This window comes from Eschscholzia californica, unplaced genomic scaffold (assembly GCF_041429995.1).
Source record: "Eschscholzia californica isolate CP2 unplaced genomic scaffold, dmEscCali1.0.p SCAF_2, whole genome shotgun sequence".
NCBI lineage: Eukaryota > Viridiplantae > Streptophyta > Magnoliopsida > Ranunculales > Papaveraceae > Eschscholzia > Eschscholzia californica.
In genome coordinates, this window is record NW_028238309.1 from 12,606,323 (window position 1) to 12,628,881 (window position 22,559).

Here is a 22,559-nt window from a genome sequence, read left to right on the forward strand (position 1 = left end):
CCTGATAACCTGCATGGGGGATTGTTCTTTCGAAGAAAAACATTTTTCGCATCTCACTTTCCAAATAAACCACATGATTTTAGCAAACATAGTCATCTTGTCCGTATCCAGGTTCTTCCAAAAAATTATCCAATCATGGATGGTAGTAAAGTTATTTAAAATGATATTAAAGTAGAGCCAAATAGTACGAGAAAAGTGGTAGTGAAGCAGAATATGCGTAAGCGTTTCATTATTATCACAGAAAAGACACTTATGGGAGTTACCTATATATTTACCAATTTTATCCCTTACCGGGAGACTGTTTGTACAACATTTCTAGAGGAATAGTTTTATTCTCGGGAGAGTTGGTATCGTCCATATAAAATTCCAATCCGTTGTTTCGTACTCAAAGTTACTAGTTCTCAAGTGATAGTACATGAATTTAATGGTATAATTACCTGATTTGGTTAGAGTCCATTTCATCGAGTCGTCTTCATTGGGTTGAAGGTTAATGCTGAGAATAGATCTGCATATGTCACTATCAAAATAAAGTGTTAACATGTTTATGTTCCATTCATCATTAGATATAAGCTGCACCACCTTATTGAAGGGGCAGTTGTAGTGGTTATGTAAAGGGGGTTTATGATTAGGGATCCAAAAATCGTCCCAAATATTAATATTGGTGCCTTTGTTAACATCCCAGAAAATTAAATTGTTAACCGTGTCAAACTTCGTGGCGATCGATTTCCAAAACCAGGAATGTGTAGATTTAGCCGAAGTAGGCTTAGGCCTATTCGGGAAATACTTGGCTTTGAGAAGTTGCGCCCAGGGAGCCTCTGGGTACTTGAGTAAACGCCAAGTCAATTTCCTGAGGAAAGCTTCATTGTCAATGAGTGGGTTTCTGAAACCCAGACCGCCGAATTTACGAGGCCGACAAATCGCCGCCCTGTTGATGGTGTGGATGGTTTTGGATTTTTCCCACCAAAAAGACCTTTGGATAGTCTCAATGCGTTGACTTATGCCTTTTGGAATGGCAAAGCATTGCATTTGGTATCGGGGGACGGTCGCTGCAATAGTCGAAATAACTATGGAGCGGCCAGCTTGGGATAGAAGGTTAGTTTTCCATTTCGAGAGTTTATGCTGAATTTGGTCGATGAGGGTAGAGAAGGCTTGTTTTTTATTGACACCGATGAAAAGGTGAGTGCCTAGATATTTATCTAGCGACGAAGATTGATGGACTTTGAGAGATTTGATAATCATGCGTTTAAATTTGGGATGAGTGTTCTTAGAGAAGAAAATGGTGGACTTGTTGTAGTTGATTACCTGGCATGAAGCTTCACTAAATGTGGTAAGAATTTGAATAAGGTTGCTGATGTTATCCAGAGAATTCAAACCAAAGATGAGGCAGTCATCTGCGAAGAGAAGGTGGTTGATGGATATATTGGAACGGGGGATGTTGAATCCTGTGAATTTATGAGGGCTATTCTGAGAGTCTAGCAGACGGCTAAGGCCTTCCATAGCTAAGGTGAAAAGAAAAGGAGAGAGAGAATCACCTTGCCTGATACCTTTGGACACGTTGAAGGAAGGGCCCCGACGTCCGTTCATTAAGACGGCCATCGATGGAGTAGCAATACAGGTGTGGATGAGCTGAATCCAGTGCAATTTTTTGTGAAAAACCACCTCAAACCTAACAATCATATTTATCTTCTCGTTGAGGCATTTCATGTGTTTCATTGCGGCAATTCTCTCTTTCTAAAGTGGCTTCTCTAACTCTAGAATTTTCATAAACATTCAAAAATTCAAGAATACAACATAAAAGTTATTAGAGTACATAAACTTGTCCTCCTCGTCGAAAGAACATATAAAAGTGTTTTAGAAATTGTGAATTAGAAGTAAAATAAAATGGGCAGCCGGTGTCTGAAAGCAAGAGCACTTCATTGGTTTTCTTCACTGATTACATTGATTGATGGTGGACGTATCCAAACGGCTCAAATTTGTGGGGGTCGATCTGGTAATGGGGTCACAACAATAAACTCAAATGGAAATCCTTTAGACAATAATTGTGTTGGGGTCCCTTCTTATAATAGTTTGAATCATTCATGAAGGATCAAGAGTATCACAGGACGGCTTCAGATCATTGTGTTTTCGCTCATAAATTTCCTGATGGAGATTTGATTATACTTCTGCTTTATGTTGATGATGTGTTGATTGTTGGTCAGGATGCTACTAATAAAATTAGCAGGTTAAAGAAAAACTAAACAAGTATTTCGATATGAAAGACTTGGGTCCAGTAAAACAAATTCTTGGCATGCATATCTCTCGTGATAGAAAAGCTGGAAAACTTTGGGTATCACAAGAAAGATACATTGAGAAGGTTCTAGAAAGGTTCAATATGGACAAGACAAAACCACTGAGTTGTCCTTTAGCCAGTCACTTCAAATTGACTCGTGATTAGTGTCCATCAACGAGAAGTTGAGAAAGAAGAAATGGAGGAAATTCCTTATGCTTCAGTTGTAGGAAGGTTGATGTATGCAATGGTGTGTACGAGACCGGACATTGCATTTGCAGTTGGACTAGTAAGCAGATTTCTTACCAATCCAGGCAAAGAGCATTGGTTAGCAGTGAAGTAGATTCTGAAGTAACTTAGAGGTACGTCTAAAGCTTGTATATGTTTTATAATGATAAGCCAGTATTAGTCGGTTACACAGATGCAGACATGGTAGAAGATGTAGACTCCAAAAGGTCCACAACAGGCTACCTATTTACATTTTCAGGGGGAGTAGTGTCATGGCAATCTAAATTATAAAAGTGTGTAGCTTTATCTACTACGGAGGCAGAATATATTGCCATTACAGAATGTTGCAAGGAGATGTTATGGATGAAGAGGTTGTTAGAAGAACTTGGTATGAAACATGATAATTATGTTATTCATTGCGACAGTCAAAGTGTCATCCACCTCAGTAAGAATTCCAGTTTCCATTCCAAGTCTAAGCATATAAATGTTACATACCAGTGGATTCAAGATGTTCTTGAAGAAAAGGTGTTGAAGATCGAGAAAAATCCATACTGACGACAATGGTTCAGATATGATGACAAAACCATTACCTAAAGGCAAGAATGAGCTGTGTAGCAGTGTTGCAAGTTTGGGTGTGGTAGGTCCTTCTTCATAAGTCGGGAGGGGGAGTTTGTTGGGGTCACTCCTTATAATAAAAGTACTCTAGTTGAAATAGGATTTCCCTTATTCCTTATTTGGGGAAAAAATAAAATAAAAATTCTATTTCTTCAAGCCTAAAAAGGAATTCCTATTTCTATTGGTAAACCTCCCTATTTATCATTATAAAAGAGAATGAAAGGGAAGAGATTATATACAACTTTCAGAACAAAGAGAAGTTAGAGAAAGAGAGATTTCTGGAGTAATTCTTTCAAGAGAGATTGAAAGAGAAGAATATTGGTTTGGAGAAAAGAAGATTATTAATCTTGTGAAGCAATTTAGTTTGTGGTTATCTTCTTAAGCCTTTGGTAATCTAGGATTTGTTCAAATCCTAAGGAGTAAGAGATTTCTATTTCTTCGTTTCTTTGTTCAGTTTACCCACCATATAATTTTGGTGAAGAGTTGTTATCCAAGTGTGTTTTTACACATCTTGATGAATTGGTTAATCCCCTATTGCTTTAGGGGAGAATTGTGTAACCCATTATTTAAACATAGTGGAAGATTTCTAGACTAGGTCCCGTGGTTTTTGACCTTCTATCTTGGAGGGGTTTTTGCCACGTTAAATAATCTTGGTGTATCTGCTTTTACTTTCGCATCGTTTATCTTCATATTCCTGAACAAGTTAATTAGGTTATTTTTTTCCTGCCAAATTGTTCTTCCACCTCTAATCATCAAATTCTTTCTTCTTCTTCTTCCCGATTATATAGTAATCAGGGGACCAATTTCTTTGTAATTCTTTCAAAACTCTCCATAAATTTTTTGTTTTGATAAAAAAAATCACTTTAAATTCTTTTCTAGTCTTTAGTTCTCTCGGTATTTTCATAATTTACAACAATTTGTAAGACGCTTGCAACAACTTGCAAAAAGATTGCAACTGCTTGCAAAAGATTTGCAACTGGTTTGCAACATGATTACAAAAACTATTGAGTTTTTAATTAACTAAACAAAATACAAGTTTTTGAGTGTTTAACTAAACGAAATACAAATTTTTGAGTTTTTAACAAAACAAAATATAACTTGCCTTCTGAACTTAACCCAATTTGTGGTGTTCATAATACTAGAGTGGTATTTTAGTAATTATTATCACAATTCTCATTAGCATATGTTGACAAGGGTTAAAATGTGGCAAAGACTCACATTTTTCTACCTTTATAAACAGAAAAACTGACCTGGATTCTCATTTGATAAAGAAAAGAAGTATAAACAAATGAAAAAGGAAGCTAAGACTTTGCTAATAATGTTAACAAATATTGTCATACTAAATGTGTGTGGCTCTGTCAACAAAAAAATAAAAATGTGTGTGGCACGTGTTATTGGGGTACATATAGGAGATCAAAGTCTTGGAGCTAAAGAACCAAATGAATAGAAAGGAAACTTGAGGGACAGAAAATAATTAAGAGAAAACAAGAAAAGGAAAGGAGAACTTGAAGAGGGAGATCAGAGAAAAGTTAGGAAGAAAGAGATGGAATGGAGAAAGAGTTACTTGGATATTATGTTGGTTCCTTTAGGATTCATAGCAACCATTTGTTACCATATTTATTTATGGCATAAGGTTCGAACACAACCCTACTGCACTGTGATTGGAATGAATGCGTCTGGAAGACGTTTATGGGTCTCTGCTATAATGAAGGTACGTGTCGTAAACACACAATGTCTCCATATATACATGATAATGATATAGTTTGTCTAAGAAGCGGGTCGTCAATACTTACTACTACTTCATTCTTTGGATTTGTAAAATGATAGATAAGTACTACCTGTCTTTCTCAAACAATTAATCTAACAAAGTAATATCTTTTGGAATTCAATTACCAAAGAGGGTTTAGGCTTTCAATCACTACACAAGACCCTACTTAAAACTTTAGAAGACCAAACTTTTTGTGCATTCATCTTGTCATGTTTATGTTCAAGCATATAGTAGTCACCAAGGTAGTAATTATGTTATCAAATTAAGTAGTGTGAACAAAAACAGTATGTCACCGAAGTTTTTTCTCGGCCACATACGGTTTAAGTTTTTGTTGTTTTGGTTTTTAGTGCAAGAAGAATCATTTGTCTAGTGTGAGTACTTAGTAACCGAAATATAGATGCATAAAATAAAAAAACATGATACAAAAATATGACAAGTGCTTGAAACGTGACGAATGAGAATAAATAAAAATTTATCATGTGAGTGTGTAACCAACCAAGTTCATAACGATAATGAAACGTTAATTCTTCTCATCTAATAATTCATTTCTTCATGTTTCTTACAATATTTCTAAATGAACTTGATAATTGATAAATGCAGGATAACGAAAAGAAGAACATATTAGCGGTACAAACACTTCGAAACGCTATAATGGGTTCAACCCTAATGGCAACAACATCAATATTATTATGTACCGGATTAGCGGCTGTTATAAGTAGTACATACAGCGTAAAGAAACCGTTAAATGAGACGATATACGGAGGACATGGAGAATTCATGGTGGCATTAAAATATGTCAGCCTTTTAATGATATTTCTATTTGCCTTTCTTTGTTATTCTTTATCTATTAGGTTTATTAACCAAGTGAATTTCTTGATAAATTGTCCTCAAGATTGCTTGTCAGTGGTGACTCCAGACTATGTCTCAGAGTTACTTGAGAAAGGGTTTACTTTGAACACAGTTGGGAATAGATTTTTCTATTCAGGGTTACCACTTTTGCTTTGGATATTTGGACCTATTTTAGTTTTCTTGTGCTCAATGACTTTGATTCCAATTTTGTACAATCTTGATTTCATTTTTGGTAGAGGGTGTAATGATGATGTAATGAGAAGGAAAATGGAGATCAACAATATTTGAAGAAAAAAACAATCATGTAAACATAACTTTTTCATATATGAATGAATGGCATGACGGCTATATGACTCATCATCAACTAGAGTAAGCTTTTGAAAAGTGTCATGTAAAACTCCTATTTTATGCATAATGGGTTAACTAGAAATATTCACGACCTCAATAGGAATCAACCATTCATCTAAAGTGAAAAAGATTTTTCGATGTTTCTATCTGAATCTCGCCGAACACGTCATCTAGTCTGAGATTCAGCCGAGAGAGTGTCCGGGCATAGTAGCTTTGCCGTGTAGACTGTTCCTCTAATGCTATTACCAGCAAAACAAGTGTTAGAGTGGGGTCTATAGTATAAGCTTTCCGATTTAGTAAATATTCACCAAATAATCAAATATGACTTCAACAAAAAAAAAAAATAATAATAATCAAATATGAAGTGAAGTAAAGCTCTGGTGTCTTTTAATTGTTAACTACTACCACCTAAATTGTCTCTTCACAATAAAGAACAATTAAGCCTGCCTCTTTGACATTAAAGAACTAGTACTCTTTTGGGTTAGCAACAAGACACAAACACGTAAAAAAACGATTTAACTTTTAAATAATTATTTATGTTAGCTTTAGTGAATTTAGAAGAAATAAGAGAGAGAAAGTGTAGTTTCTGTTATTTTGTAAATGAAATGAAATCTCATACTTATACATGAGATGAGAGAGGTTAGTTAGAGGAAGTCGTTACTTGTGAATCAAGTAACAGACTTTCATAACTACCTAAACAGAAAATCAAAAACAAATATTAAAATGACACTCCTATTACACCAACTAGGGATAACTTGGTTTACACCTCTATAACACTTGGTTTACACCTCTCTTCTCTAACATTACCTCTCAAGCTGAAGCAGGGAGAAACTGCATCAGATTGACAAGAAGAGAATGGTAAAGAGGATCAGATAACCCTTTGGTGAACACATCAGCAAGTTGGTGAAGAGAAGGCACAAACTCAAGAATGAGTCTTCCTGAGGAAACAAGATCTCTTACAAAGTGATAATCAATCTCCACATGTTTAGTTCGAGCATGGAAGACTGGATTAGTTGCAAGTTGTCGAGCACCCACATTATCACATTTGAGAATAAATGGAGATTCAGTAGAAATCCCCAATTCAGTGAGAACATAAGAGAGCCAAAGAAGCTCAGAAGAGGCTATTGCTAGAGCCTTGTACTCTGCTTCTGTACTAGACCTAGCTACTGTCGATTGCTTCTTTGAACACCAAGCCACTAAGGTTGAACCTAAGAAGACACAGTACCCAGTGGTGGATTTCCTCGAATCAGGGCAGCCAGCCCAATCAGAGTCACTATAAGCAGTTAATTGAGAGACATCCCCTGGTGTAATAGTAATACCTGCACCAAGAGTCCCTTTGAGATATCGAAAAATTCTCTTGACAAGTTGAAAATGTGAATCTCTTGGAGCTTGCATAAATTGTGCAGCATAGTTAACACCAAAAGAGATATCTGGCCTTGTCATTGTTAAGTATTGAAGTCCACCCACAAGACTTCTGTAAAGAGTTGGATCACTTAGCAATATACCATCTTCTTTAGACAACCTCTTACCAAATGGAATAGGAGTAGAAATAGGCTTAGTATCAAGCAGCTCAGCCTTCTGTAACAACTCTAATGTATACTTATTCTGAGTGAGAAGAAGACCATCTGAAGTAAGAGGAGACACTTCAATTCCCAGAAAATAGTGAAGGAAGCCCAAATCCTTCATAGCAAACTCCTGTTGAAGAGACTGAACTAAAGATTGAATCAAATCAGTGGAAGAGCCAGTCAAGATAATATCATCAACATAAAGGAGTAATACTAGAGTAGCACCATGAGCTTGAAACACAAACATAGAGTGATCTGTGGCACTCTTTTGAAAACCCCAATCTAATAAAAATGTAGCAAACCTTGTGAACCAGGCTCTTGGAGCCTGTTTAAGGCCATATAAGGATTTGTGTAGATGACAGACCCAATTCTTCCTTGAGACATCCACAAATCTAGGAGGCTGGACCATATAAACATCCTCATCCAAAACCCCATGAAGAAAAGCATTACTAACATCCAATTGTTGGATCTGCCATTTGTTAGTAACTGCTAATGTGAGAACAACTCTAATGGTGGAAGAATTAACTACTGGACTGAATGTCTCTGAGTAGTCAAGACCATCAAGCTGATGAAATCCTTTAGCTACCAAGCGTGCCTTATACCTCTCAACTGTTCCATCAGCTTTGAGCTTTGTTTTAAACACCCATTTGCATCCCAAAATATTCATAGAATCAGATGGAGGGACCAGAGACCATGTGGCATTATGATGTAAAGCCTCAAGCTCTTCTTGCATAGCAGTCTTCCATTCTGGATACTTGATAGCTTGAGTGTAACAAGTAGGATCAGAAGGAAGATCAAGTATAGACAGATAGCATTGAGGAAGAGGATGGCAAACTGAATAGTTAGTCACAAAATCAGGCAAATATTTAGGTCTCAGGTTGCCTGTCTTTGATCTGGTTGCCATATGATGAGTGGAAACAAGCTCTTGAGAAGATGAGGATGAGGCAGAGGAGCTTGATTGCCCTTCTGTGGGTATTGAATTTAAGAATGGAGATTGGGTAGATGTTGAATTTGAAAGCTCAGGCACCAATATAGGATGTGTCTCAGATATAATAGGAAGTACAACCTGAGATGAAACAGGCAAAGTAGTGGAGGAAGGAGCTTCCTCAGCAAATGGAAATGTCTCTTCATCAAAAACAACATGTCTTGAGATATAAGTCCTTGTTGTTTGAGGATCAAAACACTTATACCCCTTATGAAGTAAGCTATAACCCAGAAAAACACATTTAGTGGACTTGGGAGATAGCTTATCCTGTCTAATAGAAGCTAGGTGAGGATAACAAGTGCATCCAAAGACCTTTAGGAAAGAATAATCTGGAAGCTTCCCAAATAAGACCTCATAAGGAGATTTATGATCAAGTACCTTAGAAGGAAGTCTGTTTATCACATAAGCTGCTGCTTCAAAAGCATCATACCAAAATTGTTTTGGAAGAGAAGCTTGAAAGCACAAGGTATTTCCCATTTCTGTAATTTGTCTGTTCTTTCTCTCAGCAGCTCCATTCTGCTGAGGAGTATAAGGACAAGAACATCTAAGTAATATACCATTAGCATCTAAGAACTCCTTGAACTCTCCTTTAGACAATTCAGGAGCTCCATCAGTTTGAAATACTTTGATAGAGGTGGAGAGAAGCTTCTCATAGGCAACTTTGAACTTTTTGAAACAGTTCAATGCCTCTGACCTTAGTCTCATAGGATATAGCCAAAAGAATTTACTAAAATCATCCATAAAAAGAATGTAATATCTTGTACCATTTGCTGTTTCAACTGGTGCAGGACCCCAAACATCACAATGAATCATGTGAAGAGGGGTGGTGGTACTACTGGCAGACACAGTAAAAGGCTGACATTTACTTTTAGCTATTTGACATGAATGACAAAGCTTGACAAACTCCTTAGAGTCTAGCTGAATAAGCTTTCTCATATTCAATTTTCCTAAGACTCCTTTGGCAGTATGGCCTAATCTGCTATGCCAAAGAGTAGGAGAAGCCTGAATAATAGTATGATGAATCTCTTGGTCTGTGTCAGGTAAGAACTCAATAGGATATAGGTTGTTTATCATAGGACCTTCAGTAAGAATATCACTTGAAACTAAATCTTTTATGCTATAACCCCATGGGTAAAATTCGACTGAACAATCATTGTCCTTAGTAAACTTGGCAATTGACAACAGATTTTTCTTCAAGTTAGGAACCACTAGAATATTGTTCAAATCAAAAGTTTGAGTTGGGGTTATCAATTGAGTATGACCAGTACTGGTTATAGGAATGGAACTACCACTACCAACCATAACAGATTCTGTACCTATATAAGGATTTTGATGAGTTAATACCTGAGGATTATTGGTCATATGGCTAGATGCACCTGAATCAGCTAACCAAGTGTGAGAAGCTTGTGGAATAGTAGCTATATGACATTCTTCTTGTATAACAAGATTACATTCTTCATGAACAGCAAAATTGCATTCCTCTTGAGCTGGATCATTGTTTTCTTCATTATTGGGTATTGAATCAGAAGATTCAGCAATATGAAGACCAGCAAAATTTTGTAAGTCAGATTCATTTGATGGTGTATACCTGAATCGACACTTAGAAGCCTTATGTCCCCATTTATGACAAATTCCACAGGGTATGGTAGTGAAATCAAAGTTCACTGCCTTCTGGTTTGTCAGAGGAGTCTTCTGTTGGTTTTGATTTGTATATGATTGTTTAGGTTCCATCTGATTATTAAGACTTGAAGTCTGCACAGATTTTGAACCACTTGATTTGTAATTTTGATTTGACTTAGATTGATTTCTGTTGTAAGACCTTGAATTCTTACTGTAATTTTGATTATGATTAACATAATATGCCTTTTGTTCATCAACTTCTTGAGACATTAACCACTGCTCATGATGAAGCAATTTTGATCTTAACTCAGGAAAAGTTATTCGATCTGTTCTATTATCAATAGCAATCACAAATTGACTAAATCTCTTTCCTAAACCAGATAGTGTAATTCTAATCATCTCTCGATCAGTAACTTTATCATCAACAGAAGCTAATGAATCAGCAAGTGATTTGATTTTACGAAGATAATCAGAAATTGAAGCATTACCTCTTTGAATATAATGAAGTTGCTTTCGAAGTAGATCTTGTTTAGCTTCGAACTCTTCAGCATAAATTTTGTTCAAATAATTCCAAATCTGATGTGAAGTTTGAAGACCTAATACATCCGACGAAATTGATCGAGAAAATGTTGCTTTGAGACATGATTTTACAAAGTGATCATGTTTTCTCCAATCATGATAAGCTGGATCAGTGATATCAGGTTGTGAAATTGATCCATCAACATAACCGATTAATTCATTGCTAATCAGGATTGATTCGAATTGATCTCGCCAAAGCAAAAAATTGCTTTCATCAAGCTTCTCTGATATATAATTCGTGATGTTCAAAGTGAGAGATTGAGTTGTAGAAGATGAAGATTGCGAATTACCTAATTGCGAAGACGAATCCATGAGCAGACAGCTTCTTTCTCTCTCTAAAATTGCATTCTAATGGCGGAAGACCAAATTGAAACCCTAGAGCTCTGATACCATGTTAGCTTTAGTGAATTTAGAAGAAATAAGAGAGAGAAAGTGTAGTTTCTGTTATTTTGTAAATGAGATGAAATCTCATACTTATACATGAGATGAGAGAGGTTAGTTAGAGGAAGTCGTTACTTGTGAATCAAGTAACAGACTTTCATAACTACCTAAACAGAAAATCAAAAACAAATATTAAAATGACACTCCTATTACACCAACTAGGGATAACTTGGTTTACACCTCTATAACACTTGGTTTACACCTCTCTTCTCTAACAATTTATAGACTATCTTACTAAGTATGTCGTCTTATTGTGATTGTGTCACCTCTTTCCGAAAGAAAAAGAAAGGAAATGTTAGGTGAGAAACCTTATTGTAATGGTGAAAGAGTTATCTTTGCCTTCAAAGTCGTACCTTTAAAATGATCAACCTAGGATTAATATAAACCCTCGATTAATTCTGATTTGATGCTTATCCTGATAAGAATATTAATAATATAATCTGATTCATAAATCCATCTCCCCAAACTTAAAATCCAAGTGAAATTCCACTCACCGGAATCATTTTCATATCCCTTATTAGGGGTGAAATTAAAGACTCCGAAGACGGGTGAAAACCAAATCAGACTGGACCATAAAAAATCGAACCAAAAAAGCCCGGTCTATAATAGCCGCTTTTTTTTTTTTTAATTGGTCTTTAAGTCCGGTTCGCTCTTTTTTCTGTCAAGCCCGTAAACCCCAAACCGGACCGGATTAAATGATATATGTATATTATCCGTACCATACAATTAATGGTAAAATATTAATGGATAACTAAATATTCTATCTTATAATGGAATTGTTTTGTTCTCCTTGTTTCGATACACTAATGAGTGAAAAAAAAAGTTAACAAAATTGTTGTGATTGTTGGATTATATTCATTTGTTCTCTTGCGCACAATATTAGCCTCAATATGATCTTTTGATGGTTAATATTTAGTTAAATAAAGTTTAAATTAGGTTTAAACCAAAATCCGATTTTTAATGGGTGGTCAATTTTTTTTCTCTACCGATTTTTCGTCGGATTTTTTTATATGTCAAAAAACCAGTCCACCCGGACCGGTCTCACCCCTATCCCCTATGAAACAATGTATTAGGTTTATGCCATGCAGTTACCCATCTGTATATAGAGACTTCTCAGACAGTGTCTCTTTTGCAGGTTGGCTATGGGTTGCGGCAGAGCGAACACGTGACCAAACCCGCCGCAAAGACCTTCTGCTTGTTAAAGCTCTTGGTCAGAGCTTCATATGAGAGATTACAACAAGGAATCACGCCAGTGACTTTTTACAAGCTAAAATTATTTGAAAACCTAGATTTTAATTTAGTTACTAGAAGTACAAACAATAACATTTATAAGTACGATCAATAACATTTCAGTAAGGGGAGAAGGTAAATTATTCAACAAATGTGATCAGAAATTGTATCAGTATTATACAAAATAATGATTAAGGAGATAGAGAGAGTATCTACTTGACATTATATCGGGGAAAAGCTACAAAACTGAGACTCGTTCGTGCATTTACGTATGTAAAGAAATAATCTACTCAAGAGTCCTCTACGGTGATGGGCTTTGCTGAAAAGGAAGCTGCTAAATAATCGTCTTTAGTGTGGTTTTGGAACATACCCATCAACAGCAAAATTCCGAGTTGCAGCAGGCAATGCTAAGCGGACTCCATCTAGTTCGGGTTTTGCAATTACTTGGCATCCAAGACGAGACCTGCTCAAAACCAAATCAAACAATTCAGAATTGCCTATTTACACGAATTTGTCAGGACGATTTCCAAGAATGTGATTCTTGGAGCATCAGTTAGCAAAATTAATCATACGAAGACTTTATAATTGTAGCATGGTAGTAGTGATTGGAACCCACGTTTCAGTTAATCCAAAGGCAAGATCTAGCATGTCATTCTCCTCATCTGTCGGGTCTTCAAGTTTATTGTAGTAGTTCACATCCTGAAAAAAAGATTTAGTCTGCAGCTTAGAACCATAATACACTAAGGTGAAACCCGAACAACATGCCCGACATGGGCCGAACACTGTTCCAACGGCATTTTTTGACGAGTTACTACCTCTTTGAGATGTGCAAAAATAAGATGAGAAAAATGAACTGTCTGGTTGCTAGCCACACAGTGTTTGGGCTTTGGGCAAGCATTTTGTTCAAGTATACTAATTCTCCAAAAAAAATTGTGCCAACAACGTACCATCACAATCACATGGCATGTCGAGCAAGCAAGTGAGCCTTCACATGCTCCTATAAACAAATCAAATGCATGGATGGTAAGATTTGTTTTATTTATGAATCGATTACTGCAAAAAGTATTATAAATGGGTTGGAAAAAAATCAGAGAGGTGAGTAGTTACCTTCGAGTTCGATGTCATTTTCATGGGCAGCTTCTAACATGGACATTCCAATGGGAACCTTGATTTCCTTTTCCTCTCCATCCTTATCAACAAATGTAACGGATATTCTGCAGAGTTACATAAATAAAAACAAGCATCTATGTAAGTTGGTCTCTTCGATAGAAACAAAAACCAGGTTACATTAACGTTTGGTTTGTAAACAACTTATATGTCCTCTCAGACATTAGAGGGTCAGAGAAATACAACTTTAGTGTAAGTAAACTAATCCATATAACATTATCATAACCCATAAATCTATATTCCATCCTAATACTGATAGTGGCAACATGTTAGTTTTTAAGGGATACAAATATTATAAAATAAAGAAGATTGCAGAACTCAAAATATGAGCAAGAATGTACTTCTCTTGTTGTCCATTTACTTCCCCATGAGCACTATCGGCAGCTGAACTTGCAAAAGAGCGAAACTTCTGAAAAGTAGCATAGAGAAAATTTTAGATTTCTATATTGGTGTTCAAAGTTGATATTACCATCCTAAAGAAGAAGAAGAAGAAGAAGAAGAAGAATAAGTACTTCTACTCTAAAAACGTTTAAAAATAGTTACAAACTATAGAAATTTTTTAAGTTGCAAAATCAAAAAGGAGAATTTGGTAACATAAGATTAAATTGTAATTTATACAATGGCCACACAAAAATAAAAATACAGAAAAGAAAAGTGTTTACGCCGAAATAGTAATATAATCCGAACTGTAAAAATTAAGTGAATCTGTACAGTATATCCACGCATAAAGATGACTATGTTTTACATTATCAAAAGTTAAAACGGGAAATATTGTAGGTGCGCTTAAATGTCTCCTCTGGTCATGACAAATGAGAATATAAATGTAGAACAGAAACTTCAGCGAAAAGATTTTGTCTAATAAATATATGATAAAGGTAAAGTACATAATATTAGCTTGAAGTCATAACATAGAATGCAAACCGGAGTTGGAGAATAACGATGGCAAGGTCCGCTCAAATAGCTCCTTCTACTTAAGTTACTCAACTGACCTGGAGAAAAAAGAACAATTGAAGAGGAAGAAAATTTTGGTCTTGGGTAGAAATTAAATTATCAATACACTATCCAAAATCCAGATAGACCACTTAAATAACTTTAACCAAAATTTTCGACCACTTAAATAACTTTAACCAAAATTTTCGAATTATACAGGACAGCATTTATCAAATACAAATGTCATAATGATCATTATGCCCTTCTGTTTCCAACTAGTTTTGTTATCCTCATGTAATTTTTATGGCTTGTAGCTTAGAATATGATTCCTAATTCCTATGTTTTTAGCCCTAGAAGCAGAGTATTGGTGGTGTGGACAATCAAATTGAAAACTTTTATAACCCTAAGACATGAAATCTATTCTCATTCAAAACCCTAGATCACTAGATAGAAGCAAACATTACAAAATGGAAAAAAAAACCCATTAACAGAAAGTTCCCAACAAATTATATACTTGAATGAAATGTAGAAAGAGAGATAAGTAAATCATATGAAGAGCTTTAATTAATTACCTCCTCCAGTGAACTCTTTGACCATCAAAGATGCAACTTGTGATAGTTTATGTTTGAACATGATTGAAACAGCTACTGGGGGTTAGAGAGAGAGAGAGAGAGAGAGAGAGAGGGGTAAGGGTTTGGAAGGTCTGAAAATTGCAGAAGTCCAGAGGGTATTGAATTGGGAACTAGGATGTGTTTCACTTGTCCAAACACTCTTTCTACTATGTACCCAATGAAAGTTTTATAGGCACTGCTCGTTATTGCTAAAATGAACACTTCTCTAAGGCGCCCGCCCCACCAACGAGGGTGTTTTAGAGATGCCCCCAACGTGTTAAGGGCGCGCCTCCCTCAAGGAAAAGTTTGAGAGTTTTGTGAGTAAAGGGGGCGCCTTTCAAACTTCAACCACCCATAATACCATTTGGGGGAGTTTCACAGACGCCTCTGTAAGTCTGTAGAGGCCAAAATTCTTTATGAGGAGGGCCCATAAAAATATTAATGTTTTTTTGTAGCTAAGTCCATCGACTAAATGACAAATGGGTCTGACCCACTCTCCTCTGGGCACCCAGAATAACTGAAGAATGTTTGTGTCCGCACCTGCGCATAAGGAGGTCGGTTGCTTAAGTAGGGAGACCGTTCACCGCGATCCTCTCTAGCCAATATATACGTTGGAAGCGTTACACAATCGATATTCAAGATGACAGCTCCATTCGTTACGGCTGACCATATTCAAGAGGACAGTTGACCACAAGATGACAACTAACCTTTAAACGCTATAAAAGGGGGAGAGACGACGAGCGCAGAAGCTCATCCCATTCTCTAATGACTAACCTACTACTTACTTTTTCTCTCATACATATCAGGAAGGAGGGCGACCTTACTTTATCAAGGAGGACGATCCTACTTTCTCTCTCATAGATACTGTTATGTCAATCGAGGTTTAATGTGATCAATACGAGTAATCAAACAGAAGCAATAGGAATAGTAAAGAACAATCAATAACAGAACACAGAGATTTACGTGGTTCGGTTGGTGAGACCTACTCCACGGCGACAACGGCGCGATAATTTCTACTATGATTAGCAAACAAGTTTACACAAGATATTTCGTGAGATTGTGCTACTGATATCTCCTTAGGGTTTAGTTTATATAGCCACTAAACCCTAATTCCACCGCCTCACCTACTTTCTCTCTACAACCGACATTACACAAGAGATTTCGTGAGATTGTGCTACTGATATCTCCTTACTTTATCAAGAAAGATGACCTTGACCTGAAATAACTTAATTAAGTTGAAGTCATAAACCTTACTTTCTCTTTCATATATATTCACTATTAGGAAGCGACAAACAAGCAACCATAATTGTTCTCTCCAAACAAATCTGGCAATCCCTGCGACAAGAAACAAGATACACGTGAACGTCGGGTGAGTTGACATATTGATCTATGTGATAAGTGTGCATCTTTCATGTGTGTCCTGTTTCTTGTCGCAGGTTAGGCGCAAGAACGTTACCGGTGCACATGAAATAATTGCGAGTGACGGTTTGACTTCCGGTCAATAGCTAGGCTCCTTTGACTTTTTGACTTGCTATTTAATCCCCTCACACTCCCCAAAAGTGTTAAAGACACCTTTCTACTGTGTTTGTCTTGAAAGAGGCACGTTCATCACATATAGGAGGTGCCTTTAAAATATCCATACCGTTTAAAATCTGTCCCGTCCCTTACTAATAAAAGAAGATGTTGGAGATGGAAATATGGATGGACATGAAAATGGATAGTGGTGGACTTAAAAACATTTTATATGAATAATTCAATAATAATTCATAGAATATGATTCGTCTGGCTAGTATGGTATCTCTTCTTACATTCTCACAAATTTAAGATGATAATTGAAGGTGAAAATGACACTTTAATGTTGGGGCTAGGGGTGGGAATGGTTCGAGTGTTGGTGTGCATTCCAAAATCTTTTGGTTTGATCTTGGACGGGGTAAAATGGAGGGTTGCTCAAGCACACTATGTTAACGGTCGGAGCTCACCATGCTTCCGTTGTCGTTGTTGGCCGTGGAACACATGAGATCAGCTCCTGCTGCAAATCTGATGGTTAACGTCTTATTTCTTCTACTCATCCCCGTTGGAGTTCAAGCGGGACTGTTTGCTTCTTTATAAGACTCCCTCTTCTTTTGTTATTCTTTTTTCCCTTTCCAGTGGACATTCCCGTAATTTTATAATTTCTTTTGTAATAAATCTGGATGTGGACTTTGATTTTTGTTTTTACGATCGCGATTTCTTCAATAAAAGATCTATGGATGTATTCTTTATTAGCCTTATGTGTCAAGTCTCAAGTGGGATTTTCACTCCTAGAAGACGAAGATAGAAATCATCAATTCTTTTATGTTTTTAATGCAAATATCTGAAGTTGCTTTGTTTAATTATGTGAGTGATTATTTTTGTAAAGAATTAATTAGGAATTTTTGTTTAAATTCAACTATTTATGAGTTAAACAATCAGAGATATCTCAAAATATATAACACTCTAGAAATAGAGTGTATTCTTACGATATCTCTATTTAACTACCACCACATTCTTTTAGAGATCTAAATTAAGTTCAAAAAGTCTATGGAGCCCGCCATTTGAGGACTCCCTAAAACCCGTCTAACCATATTAAACAAAAGGACAAGGAAAATCCCACTTTCTCTCTCTAGAATTTTCCTTGTCCTTTTGTTTAGTTTGGTTAGACAGGTTCTAGAGAGTCCCCAAATGACGGGCTCCCTAGACTTATTGAATTAGTTTTACAATAGAGAGAGTTGTTAAGAAAAATTCAAAAAATCCTATGTGATTTTCAAAATTGAGTGCTACTAATGAGATCCTTTATGGTTCGTATATGCTCTCACTTAGAAGGAAATATTAATCATATAATACAACCGACTTATTATTATATTTCGTTGGAATTTGCACTCAGTGTTAATTTGATTGGTCGTTTATATATTCAATATATATGAGAAATTAACCACAAGAAAGAAATGTGAAATTTGATGGTGATTGCAAGATCAATTATTTGGGTATTAAAGTTGATGCCTTTCATTTGTTTAATTAGAGCAAAATAAAAAAGTAAAAGGCACTTAGAAATGTCATTGTGATGTTAAAAATGCAATAATGTACGCATAACTATAATAATGGAGAAAACGCACTTAGAATATATTGGATTATTTTATTTATCAGAATATATGAATGTGGAAGAAATATGTACTACTGATATATGGGAGATTTTATAAGCAATGTCCAAAGTCGTTGTTGGCAATCTCGTTAAAGGGAATTTTTTATTTGGTTAAAGACAATATGTGTTTAAGAGGCAATGTCTCTACCAATGTTTGACCTAGTGGCGCCAGCTGCCATTAGGTCATCGACGGTCAGCGATTTTAATTGACTTTTTTTTCTTTCTCTCTCTTCTTCCATCTTCCTTCTTCTTCTTCATATTCTCCCGTCCACAATCTGTCATCTTCCTCGCAATGAAGAAAGCAAAGATGATAACTTCAAAGCAAGATCTGAAACACCCAGCATCTAAAGGTGGTAAAGGAAATTAATAAGCCACGATGAATTATTGTGGTCGGATCTGCAAGAAATAGATGAACTATATAAATACATCATCCCTGTTGATGATATTGGTTTTGTATATCTGAACTAAAATGATGAATCTAAATTTGAAACGCCCAGCATGTGAAGGTGTTGGAGGAAATTAATAAGCCACCACGAAAGATTGTGGTCAGATGTTCAAGAAATTAATGCAATTTATGGATACATCTTGTATGGATACATCTTGTCTGCTGATGATAGTGATATGTAGCTTTATCATTACTATCATAAAACCAAGAATATGGATGTTGGGTCTGTCAAAAAAATTGGGGATCCACACAAATAATTGGTTTTTTGCATCAAATGTAAGATTGAAATTCAAAAATATCTTGGTTTGAACCTGATTTGTTGTTTCAGATTTCTACTCTAAAAATTGAATATGGATCCCAACACTACCATCAAAAGCAATTCAATGAAATATCAAGGTGCCACCACCAGCAACAACTAAATTATTTGCTCCCGAGCTGAACTATTTTAGACAGTTTCCGACTCCACCACTTCTGGTAGTTTATTTTCAAATTATAGTACGGTTATTTTCCTTTCGGTAGTTTCGAGTTGGTTTCCAACAGTTACTACAGTGTTGGAATATATTGCTAATAATTGAAATGGAAAATCAGAAATATATGATGTTGTACACGAAACTTCAAAGCTCGATTATATCGATTCTTTTAAACAGTAATTCGCCCTCTTCTGGAAAAACCACAAGTACACAACGGGTATGGAATTATGCCTTCAGGATAGGATGAAGTCTTTACAACTATCTCGGTTCAAAGTATGTACGCTTTGACCAAGATCAAGAACATTCCGAGAATAAACTGATAATGCCAAAAGACTAGACTCTGAAATTCGATAACTTATAATATGAAAATCCAAAATTATCTTCTTTGTTAATAACAAAAACAAAAACTAGAAAAATGAGCGCAAGGGAAAGTCAGAGAATTTCGTTGGATTATATGTCTGTATATATTGTGGGGTTGGTGAACAACTCATTTAAGGCATCAAGAGATGCCCTCTTAATGGATATATATCCATTCACATGGGATGTGTCTATTTGATGGAAACTTGCATCCATCAAGTGGGTATTATACCCATTAACCAAGTCTGGCATTGCATGCCAAAACAAAGTGATGCATCCCTTCATTTCCAACATCAACTTCCCTCCGTTTCCAGCTTTAAAAAATAGAGTTAATTCCTATATGGTCCCCTACTTTGTGACCAGCTTCAAATATGGCCCCCAAATTTCTGTAAATTCAAATATGGCTCCCTATTTTTAAGTTAATGCCCTAACTACCCTTCTTTTAAATCTTTTTTCAAAATTAAAAATAAAATCTTAATTCCACCTCATTTCCCTCTCCACCACACATCTCTCTCCATGTCAACTCTCTCTCTCCACATCACCTCTCTTTCTCTCTCCAACTCACTCCTCTCTCACTCCAACTCATCTTCTGCGATTGAAGTCGCCGGCCGGAAAATTTTCCGGCCGGCGAGCTCAAAAAAAAAAATTCTCTCATCTCTCTCTCTCTCTAAAAACTCCCGCGAAGGGAAACTCGCTTCGCCGGAGTTTTTAGAGAGATGAGAGAATTTTTTTTTTTTTAGCTCGCCGGCCGGAAAAATTTTCGGCCGGCGACTTCAATCGCAGAAGATGAAGGTGAGTTGGAGAGAGAGAGGGGTGAGTTGGAAAGAGAGGTGGTGTGGAGAGAGAGAGTTGACATGGAGAGAGATGTGTGGCGGAGAGGGAAATGAGGTGGAATTAAGATTTTATTTTTATTTTTAATTTTGAAAAAGGATTTAAAGGAAGGGTAGTTAGGACAATTACATCAAAAAAGGGGGTCATATTTGAATTTACAGAATTTTGGGAGCCATATTTGAAGCTGGTCACAAAGTAGGGGGCCATATAGGAATTAACTCTAAAAAATACCCAACAAACAGTTCTAGGTACAGTTACTGGTCGGAATCAGGCTACTTAGGCCTGAATTCTTTCTCTTGTCGCTCTAAAGGAACTTTCATCACGAGCTTTGTTTCTCTTCATTTGTTATTGGAAGTGTTTTTTGATCGTTTTACCACATGGAGAAAGCCAACAATTAGTTTCTCAGTCAGTTTGCTGCATTACTACGGATGATCCGCCATCGATGGTGGTGGAAGGAGAAGATCTGATACCTTGGACGGACGATATAATCAAGAACGGCGTAGCATTTGTCCAGAATTCTAAGAAGGTTGAAATAGGCCAGACAATGATGCGATTTTTTCGAGTAATTCATGAACCAAACAAGTTTAACTTTACAAAAGTTAAAGACAATACATTTCTTCTCAAGTTAATGACCTCTAAGAAGCTAAATTTAGCCATTGAGAGTTCTCTGTGGGTCATTCGAGAGGAATTACTTATTTTACAGAAACGTAGAAGTGATATCTCACAGAAGGAACATACTTTTGATACGCCATGGTTCTGGATCCAACTACATGTCATCCCTCTCGGACACCTCAATACTACTAAATCGTTTGGCGGGATCCCTGGGGAATTTTACCCTGACTACAATGGAAGAAGCGGCAAAATAGAGCGTCGTCGGAAGGGTTCGAGTGGAATTGAGCCATGATCCCAAAATACAGTGAGGATTTCAAAATTCCATTTACTATAGGAATTCGTTTAAGGAACTTGGTTCTTAAACCAATATCATCAAACTCCATAAAAGTATTCATCTTTTGGTCTTTCCTCACTCAGAAGCACCTAGACAGACTAAATTGATAAGCATATAGAACGAAAAATATTCAAAGTAAATTAACCGAAAGCATTCAAGAAACACCATAGAAAAAGAAAAATGAATACAACATAATAGAACACCATCTTTCTTTGTTGGTGAAGGAAGATCCTCTATTTTGAGCCCTTTGGTTGAAGTTTCTTGCTTAGAAATACCCATGGTTTAATGGCCAAATAATACAATAAAATGATGTTGTAAATGGTAATGAAAAAGAATCCAAAGATAGAACAATGTAACCCATGACACACCTATAAATGCAAGGATTAGAACGGTTTGTATTTGAGTTATTATATATGATTTAATGCTAAAAGTTAAAACCGACCTAACATTAAAGATTATAGTCAATTATTATTAAATGGTTAAGATTTAATCTGATCGATCTGGTCCAAAACGGACGGTTGAATTTATCTTTTTGTTTGTGTAAAGGATGAGATCGTGCTAAATCGAAACGAACGATCAGATTTCTCGATGTTTGTCTATTAGTGTGTAGTTGGTTTTGTCCCAGTCAGCGCTCACCATCCTGTTTTATATAATAGGTTGGCAAATGATATTTTTGTCATCATATAATACCAAAATGACATGTTTACCCCTATGTTGTCAGAATGACATTTTAGTATTTTTCAAAATTACAATGTTACCCTTCTATGATACCAAATTGATAGTTTACACTAATATTTTGAAAATGACATTGTTATCCTCTTATAGTACAGAAATGACAACATAACGATAAAATTGTCATTTTGAGGCATAATGGTAATCTCATTTTTGGACATCGTAAAGTAAAAATATCATTTTGGCGACGTAAGGGTAATGTCATTTTTGCAAGATAGGGTAACAATGTTATTTGACTTATAAAAACATTGTCATTTTGACCACATAGGGTACATAGGGTAAGAATGTCATTTTGACCACATAGGGTAAGAATGTCATTTTGACTACACAAGGGGCAAATAAAAATTTTAATTGAATATTATATTCGTGGAATTTAGGTTTCAATCAAATAATAGAATTTATAATTCCACGGAATAATA

At 36.0% G+C, this 22,559-nt stretch overlaps 2 protein-coding genes across 2 annotated transcripts; one reads left to right on the forward strand and one right to left on the reverse strand.

Moving 5' to 3' along the window:
• The first annotated feature begins 4,587 nt into the window (after nucleotides 1–4,587).
• LOC147556296 (uncharacterized) lies at nucleotides 4,588–6,014 on the forward strand. Its single transcript, XM_086658605.1, has 2 exons — nucleotides 4,588–4,820; nucleotides 5,478–6,014. Exons 1-2 carry the CDS (start codon nucleotides 4,653–4,655, stop codon nucleotides 6,012–6,014), a joined length of 705 nt encoding a protein of 234 aa, XP_086514731.1. The 5' UTR covers nucleotides 4,588–4,652.
• Nucleotides 6,015–12,589: 6,575 nt separating this feature from the next.
• LOC147556297 (uncharacterized) lies at nucleotides 12,590–15,384 on the reverse strand. Its single transcript, XM_086664142.1, has 7 exons — nucleotides 15,164–15,384; nucleotides 14,583–14,650; nucleotides 14,003–14,070; nucleotides 13,602–13,708; nucleotides 13,442–13,491; nucleotides 13,111–13,193; nucleotides 12,590–12,957 (listed from the first exon to the last, which is right to left on the reverse strand). Exons 1-7 carry the CDS (start codon nucleotides 15,222–15,224, stop codon nucleotides 12,843–12,845), a joined length of 552 nt encoding a protein of 183 aa, XP_086520268.1. The 5' UTR covers nucleotides 15,225–15,384; the 3' UTR covers nucleotides 12,590–12,842.
• Nucleotides 15,385–22,559: the final 7,175 nt, after the last annotated feature.

Coding starts and splice junctions, on each gene's coding strand:
- LOC147556296 (XM_086658605.1), top strand. CDS start 4,653: ATGGAATGGAGAAAGAGTTACTTGGATATTATGTTGGTTCCTTTAGGA. Junction 4,821..5,477: donor GGGTCTCTGCTATAATGAAG/GTACGTGTCGTA, acceptor TGATAAATGCAG/GATAACGAAAAGAAGAACAT.
- LOC147556297 (XM_086664142.1), bottom strand. CDS start 15,224: ATGTTCAAACATAAACTATCACAAGTTGCATCTTTGATGGTCAAAGAG. Junction 14,651..15,163: donor CAAAGAGTTCACTGGAGGAG/GTAATTAATTAA, acceptor TTTTTTCTCCAG/GTCAGTTGAGTAACTTAAGT. Junction 13,492..13,601: donor AAATGACATCGAACTCGAAG/GTAACTACTCAC, acceptor ATTTGTTTATAG/GAGCATGTGAAGGCTCACTT.